The following is a 13,648-nucleotide window of genomic DNA, read 5'->3' as shown; positions in this document are numbered from 1 at the left end:
ATAAACGAAGTTAACCAAATCTGAAAAAGAAAAGGTGTAGGACGAGATCGGTACGGAACTTAGACTATTATGAAATCAAACAAAACTTACCTTGATTCATTCGCTTTGGAAACTCTACCACGCCGCCATGAAATTGAAAGAACCAGCGGAACCCTAACTTTCAATATCCTCTTTATGCCGCACGACTAAACCATCCCTCTTCTTCGTCGCTAGCAAATGTTTGAAAAGTAAAACCAATTATTCAATTTTCAGGATAAAGAGAGGAAGCAATTGTTCACGTTGATATACCATGGATTTCACCCATTATTAGCCATGGTATATAGGTATTTTAATAACTAATTACTATTATATAGAGTTTATTTAGAGTATTTACAGGTTCAGGTACGTTTTGGAGAAATATGGTGATTTTGGAGTCTTTTGAGGTGCAGAACTGCACAGGAGCGTCAGATGTCTAGCTATGGATGGAGACCTTTCTACCGTTAGATGGAGCCCATATTCTGAAACAAGATATAACTTTGAGTTAGATTTCCAATGCCACAGGTTTGAGGTCAATCAGCATCATGTAGCAGACGTTATGCATGTTTTACTGAAGAGTGGTCAGTCTGCCTCGCGAGAGGAAGCTGTCGAGGAGATGAAGGACTGTTGATCGATGTTGCAGCATTGGTGTCGATCGACAGTGATGCCAGAATATGGGCTGAGCATATTTTATGACCGCTGAAGCCCAGAAGCAACCCCAAATTACCAGAATACCCTTGGACGACCAGAAACCCTATTTATGTTATTTATAAGCCATTATTGACGGCTACGCTCTTTAAGCTTTCTTTTACTCATATTTCTAAGTTAGGAGAGAAGAGAGGAACTCCTTTAGAGTCCTCTTGGAACTCCATTGGTTTTTATATTCTATTGCTTTCTATTTTTTGGTTTTATATTATTTATGCTTTTCATCTATTCATCTATGATTTCTGTGACAAACTTCATGTCTGAATAGATCCACCTGTTAGGTTTAGGGTTAAGATAGGATGACGGATTAGCTCCAACTATAGATTGCTGAGTTGTGGTAATTTTCATTAGGATTGTTCATTAATGCCTGCTTCTAGGATTGATTGATAAAAGCGAGAGCTTCATTCTCATCCTGAAAACATTCTAACTGAGCTAAGTTTATTGCTATGAGCAAGACGAGAGCTGATCTAGTGAGCTTAGTAAGCTACCATTCAACCCGCGCATAAAGCTTAACTAGAAGCGCGTCGATCAATATCATTATTGCATAATCGATCGACGGAGCGAAAGGTGTATCGATCGATATCCCTATAGGATTATCGATCGACACTTTCTATTGATCGACATACGATAGTTAAGATCATTAGATCTAGTTAATAGACAAGTCAAAACATGCGAGAGATGATTGACTTGTTGATCAAGTAGTTGAGCTTTACATTATCATGCATGCAACTCATTAGGCATCTGTAGGATTATAGTCCTGATCTCCTGAATAGAAACCCTAGATCTAGCAATCATCCTTCCATCAAACAACTCCTTGCCAAGCTGAATAATTGTCTTGTTCAACTTGTTTACTGCTTTATCTATTGCTTTGCATTAATTATTTACTGCTTTATAAACTATTAGCCTAGCTTAATCATAAACTGTTTAGATCTAATTGGTTCCCTAGCTCCCTGTGAATTCGATCCCTAAGTACTACAACTCGACCTCTTATTTGAGAGAGTATAAATCACTCCTTAGGATAATTTGAGTGATATCACGCGTTTACATGGAGAGCTATTTTTGGCACTTTCCATAACAATATTTATCATATCATAGCCAAAGTAGTGTTATGAGTATAAACTTTATCCTTCTTTTTTTATGTATATGCACCCCAATTTCCCTTATAGAAATGATGGTCTTCCATGTAGCCAACCATATACTGTAAAAATTCTTTTTTTTTGTCAATAACTTAAAAAGATTCATATAGGCACTGCAAACCAAACTGGTAGCTCTACATCCATATGGACAAAAAATGACAGTTGCTTTCTTGCACTGCGTGCGAGACTGTACGCCCTCAAATTCTAAGTCTGTGGTATGTGAATGAGCTCTGAGATGTTGAAACTTGTCTTTAAGATCTTTGTCTTCCAGATAACTTGCAAAGGCTGGACATTCTTCTGGTTATGAAACCATCTTCACCAACTGAGAACAATCTGATGCAAATGTAACAGTAAACTGTCTTAGATTCCTCATGCATTATATTGTCCAAATAAGAGCCTCTATCTCCGAGTGAAGTGGCGACTGACTCGCTCTTGTATTCCTCACTTCCATTAAACCATTGTTGGGGTTAAAATCGTTCACGACGAAATCAATGTCAGAAAACTTCCCGGAAAATGTCAAACGAAGATAAAATTCAAAAGAAAAGAGAAGTGGGAAAAACTAAATCGAGTTTCGTAACAACTCCGAAAAGGATTCAAACGATAAGTCTTCGAGGAAGATTACTCCAGGCCTCAGACAAACAGATCCCGAACAGCGAAACAACCATCGTCCAACTCGCCGAAAGGGCGAGTTAGATCAAACAAGCCGTCCAACTTGCTTGTTCGGTGAGTTGGACCGGTCCAACTCGCCGAACGGGCTAGTTGGATCGAGCAAGCCGCCCAACTCGTCCGTTCGGCGAGTCGGATCAACTAGCATGCCTTTGTCCCGTCCTCGTAGCTCCCTCCTTCGGGAGTGGATTGAACCTGCTCTTGTTACGTCTCGATCAGAATCATCGTTGGAACTTTACGATTTAAAAACCGTAAGAACTTGTTTTCTCATAAGAAGTTTAAATTGATCTTATAAAACGGAAACGGTTAACTAAACACCGCGAACTGCCTCCACTATACGAGAAAAATTCGAACTTACTTCGGAATCGACGTCGTTTCGGAAGCGCTCTTTCGATAAATCGTAAAAACGCTTAAGTCGGGCAACAGCCCGAAAGGGTCCAAAACGCGCCTAGAAGCCCACTAACGATTTTATACGAAATCGAGCCCAATCGTTATGACGGTTTATCTTCTATTCCGCAGGAGAAGATAAATGTCAAGATCGGAAGATAAACATGATGTTTCCAAAGATAAATATGAAGATCGAAGAAAAATGGAATATTTCCGAGAAGTGATAAACTCGACCGAGGCCAGAAAGGGAAATAGCAAACCGCCTCTAGGAGTAGTATATAAGGATGTCGAGGCTGAAGATGCAGGAGGACGAAATTTTTCTACTCAGAGCAAAACTTAGCAATTAAGAGCATTTAGGCAACTTTTCGTTTTTGTTATCGAGCTGCGACTCAATTAGGTTTTCCGCAGTCTTAGGTTGTTAGAACTAGGGATCTCGTCGACAGCTCTCGTGGCCAAGGTCTTACCTTGTTGTAACGCTCATACGCAGATTCGGAATAAAACTCTTCTTGCTCTTTTTACGATTCTCAAATTTACTTTTCGTCTATATTTTCGTGTTCTGATTGTTTGGCGTGTGGTTTAGCAGATATCCGAGACCTCTAGGAAATTTAGGGTTTTCTATCTTTCCTAAATCAACAGAAATCGACAGTGCGAATTTCGGCTCCCACAACGATTAAAACCTTCCAATGTGCTATACCACCCTTGTCCCGTATAGATTTCCTGATTTTTCTATGATCCATCCGTAAAACACTATCTAACTGAGATAGACGGTACTGTTGCTTCTACTGGTAATCGAGTTTGATCGATTCCATGTGTAAGTGAAATTTGTACCTTAGCCCAAAGTAATGACTCAATTTAGGCCAATTTGAGAGTATCTCTAGGATCAATATTCAAATTGCTAAAAACTTTATTGTTTCTTCCCTTTCCATATATACCATAAGATCCATGCAAATTGATGATCTTCTAGTTCCAGATAAACCCTCCAAAATAAATGATTCGTGTTTGCAACAAGTTATTCAGTGGGAAAGATGTTTGGATTTGATGGAATTTGTGAGAGTGCCCAAACCTGAATCGCTGGTGGACATTCAAAGGGTACATGATTTATGGATTCTTAAGGTGCTCCACATCGTGCACAAATTGTATCATCTTGTGTTCCTCTTGCTCTTAATTTTTTCTTAACCGCAAAACATCTTGATACCAATTGCCATAAAAATGTTTCATCTTAGGTGGACAGCGTGCTTTCCAGCAGAAAGCCTTCAAAGACCGAAGGATCCTACTATTGTAGCATTCTTTCTCTATCCTGGTACACTCGTTCTAATATATACATGAAAAATTTCTATCAATTAATAATATTAAAAGTATAATATTTTATTATTTTATAGATTTATTAATTTACAAAAATTTATCTTGTTTATATTTCCTTATTTCCTTATTTTATAAATTTTATATAAAATAAGATAAATAGTCAATTTTACCATATATATATAAATCTTACTAAATCTTAGAGTTCTGACTTTCATATCATTTTTATTATATTATTTGGCACATGTTTTGGGAAATTGCCAAAAATGACTCAAAATTTGATTTTAAGTGCAAATTTATATTCCAACTTCAATCAAATGCAAAAGTAACCCAAAAACCTTGTGAAATTACAACCAGCCCCTTATGAAATAACAAAAAAACATAATGCATTGCTACGAATACAACCACGGGAAGTCTTCTGTGGTTTTGTAAGTCTTCTCAGGGAGTAGATTATTAAAAGTAATTTATAAATTTTATAAAAAATATTTTTGTGAGAGAAAATTGAAATCATGTAATTATAAATATTTGTATGTAAAATTGAATTTTTTTCAGCATAGATGAGTCATGATATTCTTTGTTTTAGGGTTGGTAACATATGTTCCCCGTTCCGAGTACAAGTTCATCCATTCGTTCGATTTATTTTGGTATTTCTTAAGATTTGTAACTGGTCAATCTATTAAGGTTTCTTTTCCAATCCGTAGGCTTAACACAATTTTAAGATCTGTAAGCGTTCGATTTTATTAGTGTTCAACTAGAAAATTTCCTAGAAGATTTATTGGAAGTTTTCTAATAAGTCTTCCAGAAAGTCTTCTAATAGTACTCTTGTTCTGTTTGGTTTGTGATTAAGATGTTAGTTTTTGATTATTTTGCGGACTGAAAAATGGATCTACCAAAACTTCCGAAGAGGATATTTACCTTAGGGGAAAAACCATTTCCATTCAAAAGCATTGTGTATCATACATATGACTCCAAGTTGCTTTCTGCTGTAAGGGCTGCTCTATATGATGATGAATATGAGGAGCTCAAAGACTCAAGATTGGGAGTGTATATCAAGTTCAAAGAGTTCAATTTTGGATGGAGTCTACATATGCTCTGTTTCCAGCTTAACATCAAGAAGAAGTTTGAGCATTGGAGTCTCGTTGGTCCAGAACGGTGAAGTTTACACTGATAGAGTTTGAATACCTCACTGGTCTGAACTGCGATTACATTAAGAACTTGGAAAATCGGAGGGGTGAGTTTACGAAGGAGATGGTTTCTTTCTGGGAGATGATGGCTGTTGATGTCGATGGTGGTCCAAGTTCTGAACATATAATATCAACGTGTGAGAGATGCGAAGAGTGGTCTAGGGATGATCGTATGCGGCTGGATACCTAGCCCTCTACACTGGATTCATTGAAGGAAAAAAGTACTCATCCATTACATGGGCTAATCTTGCAAGGCTAGTGATGGATTTAGAATAATTTTAGAATTATCCATGGGGGAGATTGGCATTTAAAGTGATGATGGACTCTTTAAGGGGAAAAGATTTGAAAAAGTCTTATACTATTGGTGGGTTTATACAAGTTCTCCAGGCGTGGATCTACTATGCGCTGCCAGATTTGGCTACTACTTATCGAAAACCCATACCAAACAAACTGACTCCACCTTTTCTGGCTTACAACAGTGGAAAAAGGATGTAGATGTAAGTCATCTTGTGAGAAGACTTCCCAGAAGACTTTTAATTCTTCCATAAGTCTTCTGGTGAGAAGACTTCCTAGAAGACTTAACTAGAAATCTTCCATAAGTCTTCCATCTTTATTATCTGTCGGACTTGTTATGTTTTATATGCAACATATTGATATTTTCCTGATTATTTACTGAAGACTCGCATGATAAACTATGTTCAGAAGAACTTTGGTGAAATGTTTTCAAATTGGAAGAATGATGCGGAAGATACAGCCACCGAGAACATAGTGAAAATCATCTTTAATGCAAAACAAAAATGGAAGTGGGCCAAGGATTGCTTGGAAGACGTAGGTACTAACATGTGGACTAATCCAAAGGTTGTGTGTGTATGTGAAGACGGAAGAGAGTCCTATGAAGAAAGAGACTGCTGTGAAGGAAGAAATTGGAAGAGCTCAGAAGAAAGCTCGTAAAGAGGCTTCTACTGTTGTGAGTGGAACAAAGCAGAGATTGAACAATGCTTCAAGGACCTGGCGGAAGCCATGAGGGATGGGTTTGGTATGTGTCTTCAAGAGATCAAGCTTCTTGGGGATTGGATGGAAGCTGTGTAGAAAGGTTGGAATCATCAAAAAGGGGAATGCATCTAATGATCTTCAACACACTACTTCAGATCAGCCAAAACATGGTCACGAACTCGGGTTGGTACCGAAATCTCTCCTAAAATCACTGTGAAGAGATATACTAGGAAAAATAGTAGACCGAAACATAACTGAAACTTGTATGTTTTTTTTCATTTCTGTGTGAGAACATGTGTACTTCTTTGTTTCTTGTGTGTGCTCCATTTCATATTGTTGGTTATGTATGGAATTTGGTTAATGTTATATAAAATATTGTCTATGGTTATGTATGGATTTTGGTTAATGTTATATAAAATATTATATTGTAAATCAGATTGGACATTATATTGTACGTTGGATTTTCAGAATGAAAGTGTTAATGGTGGGGGGGGAGGTCAGAATAACGCCTAAGAACCTAGTGGGTCCACAAAACCGAGTTTTTCCAAAGAACTGGGTCTTGTGATAGAAAAAATTACTGAGACGAAAATGACTAAACCGAGTGTTGTACCGAGTGTTGTCTTCGTGGAAAACAAAAACAAACTAATTCAGCAGCATGAAGTTAGAAGGCGGACAAAGAAGGATGATGCTTTTGCAGTTGTCTAGGAAAAGAGTGTTCGAGAAAAGAAGGTTGATGCCTCAGAGCAATCTTCTTTTCAGGGAAACATCACAACCAAAGTGATAATTCAAAACCATAAGGTTGGTCAAAGCTATGATCCTTTTGCACCCGTTGACAAAAAAAAGACGAAAGTGAATTTTCCACAGAAGCTTGCATTAGTCTAAAAAAAATGATTTATGATATACTTTTTGGTGTTTGCAGTTATTATAAAACACATGGTGCAAAGATACCACAGTGTTTTCCAAGTTTGTGGTATCACACCCTCGAAACCCCCTAGAATGGTTCATGGACTCGGTAAATTTCTATACACTACTGCTCAAGAAGACTTTCCGGTAAGTCTTCTCACTAGAAAGCTTATTTGAAGATTTACCGGAAAATCTTATATGAATTCTTCCACTATAAGTCATCCATCTTTGTTAAATCTGTCTTACTTGTTTTATTTTATATGCAACATATTGATGTGTTTATAAATTAACCTGGGCTTCAGTATTCCAAGAACCAACAACATTTAAGGAGAGATAGAATGTGCTTTCTTGATCATGCGTTTGGACGGATTTGGTCGGAAAAATACGAGGTATTTAAGAGCTCGGAGCCCGATCACTATGGTTTAGGAAGAAGGCTCCCTGGAGGATCGTTGGAGCTTTATGCAGACCTAGTACCATATATTGCTAATCTAAGAAGATTTGGGGGTTAGAGGTGGATGATTTATATGTGCCATTGAACTACCACAATGATCATTGGAATGATATTTGGATATGGACCCCTAACAAACACATAGTCATCTGGGACAACATTCTTACACATATCAAACCTTCACAACTCGTTGAGATAATTGAGCTTTTTGTCACAATGATCCACCTTTGTCCACTCTCATGAGCTCACCTACTTTATTCACACCGACCGACTTTCAAGTCAGAAAGGAACAGGTAAGAGGTTCCATTGTTAGAGGTGGGTATAACCTTATAAATAATTGCGGTGGAGGGAGCGATTGTTGAAGAGAATGTGACATGGTTATTTATAGGTGTAGCCTTCGTAGGTTACGAAGGAGGAGGTTGGCTAAACTGAATGCGACGTAGTGGGTTAAACGAAGTAAATGGGATTCCATCTGATGCAAATATCGTGGAACATATCTCAATTTCATGAGAGTTTTGGATCAATGAAAAAGACAAAATTATTTGAATTCGGCCAAAATAGTGGAAGAAATAAAAGCAAAGGTGGATAATCTATATTCCGAAGATGATGCAACAACAGAATAGGTTAATTGCTTGATGCCTTAAGGCAGAGGAACAATTATGGGGAAAAAAAATATCAGAGTGCGATGGTTCAGAGAATGATATTTGAACACCAAGTTCTTCCATGCAATAACCAAACACGGAAGAGCCAGAAACAAGATTACGGATCTCCTTGACTCATCATGCAACCTAGTTGAGGAGAAGGAAGAACTAGTAGTCATTGCTACTAGCTATTTCAGGAGTTTATATGAAGCATCAAATCTTGAACTCAGGGATGAGGCTCTACCGAATGTTACGACAACAATATCTGGCAGACTGAACGCAGATCTTACAACACTAGTTACGAAATGGGAGGTCAAACTCACACTGTTTACTATATATCCTGAAAAATCCTTGGGACCAGATGACCTAACAGCTCTTTTCGATAAAAAATTATAGGATATTGTAAAGGAAGACTTAATCCGTATAGTCAATTAATTCCTATTTGAAGGCATTATGGCGCCATGCTTTAATGATATAAATATCTACCTCATTCCAAAAAAAAAACGAAATGTCCCGATTTCGCCCATCAGCCTGTGCATTGTAAGCTATAAGATCATTTCTAAAGTCTTATGCCAAAGGCTAAAGAAGGTATTACCAGATATAATATATGAACTCAGTCATCCTTTGTAGCTGGAAGACAGATAACAGATAATGTGATGATAGCTCAAGAAATGTTTCACGCTCTCTGAACAGACCCAGGCGGAAGAAATAAGCGAATGTCAATCAAAATGGACATGAGTAAACCTTACGACCGACTGGAATGGGAGTTCATAAGAGCGGTCATGAAAAAATGGGATTTTCAGACATGTCGATCGAATGGATAATGCGATGCGTCACTTCAATAAAATACCATGTCATTTTCAATGGTCAACCAAGAGGAAACATTGTTCCTAAAAGAGAACTACGTCAAGGAGATCCTTTGTCTCCTTTCTTCTATATCTTATGTACGGAAGTGATCATTAGTTTTCTTAATTATGCGGAGAGCAAAGGCAAGATAACGGGAATGTGTGTCTCACGCGCTAGCCCGCCGATATCACACATGCTCTTTGCTGAGGACAGCTTGTTCTTTGTCAAGGCGGAGCTCCGTGAATGCAATGAAGTCATGAAAGCCATAATGACTTATAGAAAAGCCTCTGGACAATTTATCAACTATGACAATTTATCTTCTTTACTCTTTGGTAAAAAGATCTCTATGGATGTAAAGGAAGCGGTTAAGATCTCAATAGGAATAGCAAATGAGGGAGATATGGGATCTTATCTTGGGATCCCGGAGGATATTAGTGGTTCAAACAAAAACTATTTTCTTTTCTCAAAAAGATACTACAAAACCGAGCCAATGGCTGGACAGGGAGGTGGTTGTCGAAAGGAGGAAATGAGGTTCTCATAAAGTCTATCCTTGCCTACGTATGTGATGTCGACACTATTGCTACCATTAGAGACTTGTGAGAAGCTAGCTAGCGTCATTGTGCAGTTCTGGTGAAACTCAAATCCACCTAAGAGAGGCATCCATTGGACAACTTGGAACAAAATGTGCAAATCAAAAGAGGGAAGATGGATAAGATTCATGTTGATTCATGAGTTCAATGTTGCACTCCTGGCTAAAAAATTATGGAGACTCGTACAGTTTCCTGATTCATTTTCAGCACGAGTCTTGAGGGAGAAAATACTATAGATGGAATTCACCTTTGAAAATATCTGACTCACAATCCCTCACATGGATGGACAAGTATTGTGGCAGAAAAACTGCTTATCGATCTGGGGAAAAGGAGAAAGGTACACTCAGGAAATGAGATCAAAGCTTGGGAGGACCCTTGGATCTCGACAATACATGTGCGCCATGCCAGGTCGTTTGCACCTGTGGTTCATCCAAAGATGTGAGTAAGCGACTTTTTGATTGAAGATCCTAGAAGAGGGAATATGAGGCTATTAGAGAATTACATTACTAAGGAAGATATATCCCACTTATCCAGTCCTTGGCCATAAACCAAACTTACCTTCGAGATGATTATTGTTGGATCTACACGAAGAATGGTATGTACGCTGTTAAATACCACATGAAATGTGGATATTAATAACATTAGATTATAGCGTTTATGACAGTTCTGCTATTGTATATCAACACTTGTTTTTTTATAGCGTTTATCAATTTAAAATGCTATATTTGTTATCGCGGGAAAATAATTTTTTTAGCCGCGTTAATTTGCTAAGTGTAGACGCAATAACATTGCAAATCAAAAATTAAATGCTATCGTAAATGTAAATATCTTTAATTTTAATTAAAATATTTTAAGTTTACACAAAATAGTTTAGTTTTTATTTGTTTCTTTTTTTCTTTCTTCTCCATAGGAAAAAACCAGAGAAGTCTTCAGATTCAATCAGCTTGGCTTCCTCAAATTCTCAGATTTGATCTCTTGCCACCGTCGATTGAAGCTTCACCACCACACTCCTTTTGACACCGTTGCTCTTTACCACCACCACCACCAGCTCATCACCACCATCGCCATCTCTCTCTGATTTGGGTTCAGATTAGGGTTCCCAAGGTCGCTCCTGCTCCTCATACGGTTTCTGGGTTGGAGATGGCGGCATTGATGAAGCAGCGGAGGAGGCTTCGGCGCAGAAGAAACGTGTTTCTCTTCAGAGACAAGCCGCCGTTACGGTTGAGGCTGCTGAGGATTACGCTCGGAGGTTTGAATCTGGTGTCAATGAGGTTAGCTTTCTTTACCAATTGCGTTGACTAGTGTTCGTTGTTGATTATATAAAGAATCGGTTTTGTGTGTTTCTTTGTACAGCTTTCCTCTCTATCTAACGATCAGGTTGGTGAGGAGTTGGCTCAGTCCGGCGTGAATGTAATGTGCAAAATGTGCTTTTTGGGATAAAGCCAAGGAAGTGAGAGAGCAAGGAGGATGCTTTCTTGTAAAAGCTGTGGCAAGAAGTACAATAAGAATTGTGTAAATCTTGGGCTCAACATATAGGTGCTTTCATTTGATTCGTTGCAGATTTGTTTCATTGGAGTTCATGGAGTTGTCACTCCTGCTGTGTTTGTGAGGTCAGTTGAGTTCGTTTCCTTCTGTTGCATTTGAATTTTTCTATGCACTGCCAATGTCTAGGAATGTTTGACTAGCTTACACAGAGCCGTCATATTCCTTAGGTCTGCCGTAGAACAGGAGATCCTAACAAGTTTGTGTTCTGCAAGAGGTGTAATGCCGCTTACCATTGTCAATCTCTTAACATATACATTTTTTTTTTCAGATTCCAAATGGATTGCTGCAAGATTGCAAGAGTCTGCAAAATCTTTCTCTGCATAACAATCCCATTTCAATGGATGAGTTTCGGCTGGTAAGGAGTTTTATTCTGCAACCTCAAAGAACAAGCTTGTGATTGTGTTGTTGTGTGTAACATAGCAATGGTGTTAATGTATATAGATGGAAGGGCTGGACCTTGAAGACTGTCCTGAAAAAGAGCCTCTTGGTCATGGGTTCTATGCAGACTTTACTATGGCAACAAGGATAACAATACCAGATTTCATCACCGAGACTATCTGTTATATTTTGCAATGAGTTCATGTGTTTCATGTATTTGATTTTGTGTGTGTTTAAATCATTTTGGAATCTAAATTTTTTTTAACCCCTAATCCCTAAATATATTTTAACCCCTAAACCCTAAATATAATCCTAAAATCTAAATTTTAAACTTTTATATAAAAATACAATTCAATATAAATATACTAATTGAAACCGGACCCATCTAGTACTCTAAATCTAATACCCTAAACCCTAAAATTCAAACTTAAATTATATTCTAAATACTAAATAAAATCTCTTGATAAATTTTTTCAGATTTTAAATCCAAAATCTAAACTTAAACTTTTAATCTAATTTTTTAAAAACTCCATTCAAAATATTAAATGTAAACCTTAAATCTCCACCAAATTCTATACCCTAAATCCTAAATCCTAACTTCAAACATAAACATATACCACTAAATATAAACTTCCAATATAAATTTTAAAAATTTAACAAACTTCAAATTTAAATCTTAATCACAAACTTTTATATACAACTCTAACTCTTACACTTTCAAAACTTTCAATCCCTAATCATAATGAATTGATCTTTAATCTACACTTTATATCTAATACCCTATACCCCAAACTTAAACTCTACATACAAAATCATAAATCCAATCTTTACAAACTTATAATAGAAATTTTAAATTGAACTCTAAACATATTCTAAATTCAAATAATATACTTAATCTTAAATCTTCACCCTAACTTCTAAACCACATATCTCATTTTAACATATATCATAAAACATCAAATCTTCATTTTTAATAAATTATAATTCTGTAAATAAATTTAAATTTAAAATACAAAATTTAGACTTCAAGTTTTCAATTATGATATCAAAGTATTTAAAGGTTAAATCATTTATATAATAGCTATAAATAAATAAGAAGACAATTTGTATTGTTTTTTTTAACCATTGATTGATTTGAATCAAATGCTCAAAATCACTCTTGTATCTATCCCCGCACTTTCTTCCCGATGGTTTACTTGTTTATGACATGGATGACCATCTGCACCCTTGGATGATATTGAATCAACGCTTGAGATTAATTATTCTTCTTTTCTTTGTTTTTTTATTATCTTTTCTGATCTACGAGAGAAGAGAGAGAGAGAGAGAGAGAGAGAGAGAGGAGATGGAGTTCGTAGATGATAAAGGAGAAGTCGCCACGGCCGGTCGTCACCACCACCATCGCCATCTCTCCCATCCCCAATCGCTCGTTACCATCGCCATCTCTCCCATCCCCAATCGCTCGTTACCATCGCCATCTCTCCCATCCCCAATCGCTCGTTACCATCGCCATCTCTCCCATCCCCAATCGCTCGTTACCATCACCACCATCATCATCTCTCCCATCCCCAATCGCTCTTCACCACCACCATCGCTTCTCAGATCCGTCTTCACCACCGTCACGCTCGTCATAACCACCACTGTTCACTTCTCGGTCTCTCACTCTATGTCTCTGGTGGAGCATACAGGACCAAGAGGGATGACTCTGCCAAAACTATGTCCTAGCGTTTGCAAGGTATTGTTTTAGCTTGTCTGATTTGTTTTCATCATTCTGTAATTTTCATGTGTTTGTTTGCTACATGCTCGTAAGAGACTCATCTTGATCTTTGAAAAGTCCTCTGCTTCTTTCAATTTTAGTTAGAGACCAATTGGTTCATTGAAAGACCAAGTTTACATATTTCTACTTCTTTCATCC

General features: G+C 37.4%; 2 protein-coding genes and 1 long non-coding RNA gene across 6 annotated transcripts in view; all 3 read left to right on the top strand.

The window, feature by feature from the left end:
• Positions 1-9,167: 9,167 nt before the first annotated feature.
• LOC106297513 lies at positions 9,168-9,764 on the top strand. The gene has a single exon (XM_013733740.1). The coding sequence runs from the start codon at positions 9,168-9,170 to the stop codon at positions 9,762-9,764; it is 597 nt and encodes a 198-aa protein (XP_013589194.1).
• A 943-nt stretch (positions 9,765-10,707) lies between these two features.
• Positions 10,708-12,003, top strand: LOC106298845. Its single transcript, XR_001261576.1, has 4 exons — positions 10,708-11,084; positions 11,167-11,423; positions 11,627-11,713; positions 11,800-12,003. It is a non-coding gene; the product is annotated as an uncharacterized LOC106298845 (long non-coding RNA).
• Positions 12,004-13,045: 1,042 nt separating this feature from the next.
• The window catches only part of LOC106298879, a 1,522-nt gene continuing 919 nt past the window's right edge, over positions 13,046-13,648 (top strand). For 3 of the 4 annotated variants that reach the window (XR_001261594.1, XM_013735010.1, XM_013735008.1), the window contains exon 1: positions 13,046-13,468. Coding sequence is in view for 3 of the 4 variants with exons in the window: in XM_013735010.1 (XP_013590464.1) it covers positions 13,079-13,468 (390 nt within the window). In the remaining variant the exon portion in view is untranslated. The remainder of the gene's footprint in view (positions 13,469-13,648) is intronic. The other variant, XM_013735009.1, reaches the window with a different exon arrangement.

This window comes from Brassica oleracea, chromosome C6 (assembly GCF_000695525.1).
Source record: "Brassica oleracea var. oleracea cultivar TO1000 chromosome C6, BOL, whole genome shotgun sequence".
NCBI classification, from domain to species: Eukaryota; Viridiplantae; Streptophyta; class Magnoliopsida; order Brassicales; family Brassicaceae; genus Brassica; species Brassica oleracea.
Note: the sequence above shows the minus strand (reverse complement) of the source record. Positions and strands in the feature narration are given on the sequence as shown.

What these genes read in the sequence shown, in the direction of transcription:
- LOC106297513 (XM_013733740.1), top strand. Translation starts at nt 9,168, where the DNA reads ATGGGATTTTCAGACATGTCGATCGAATGGATAATGCGATGCGTCACT.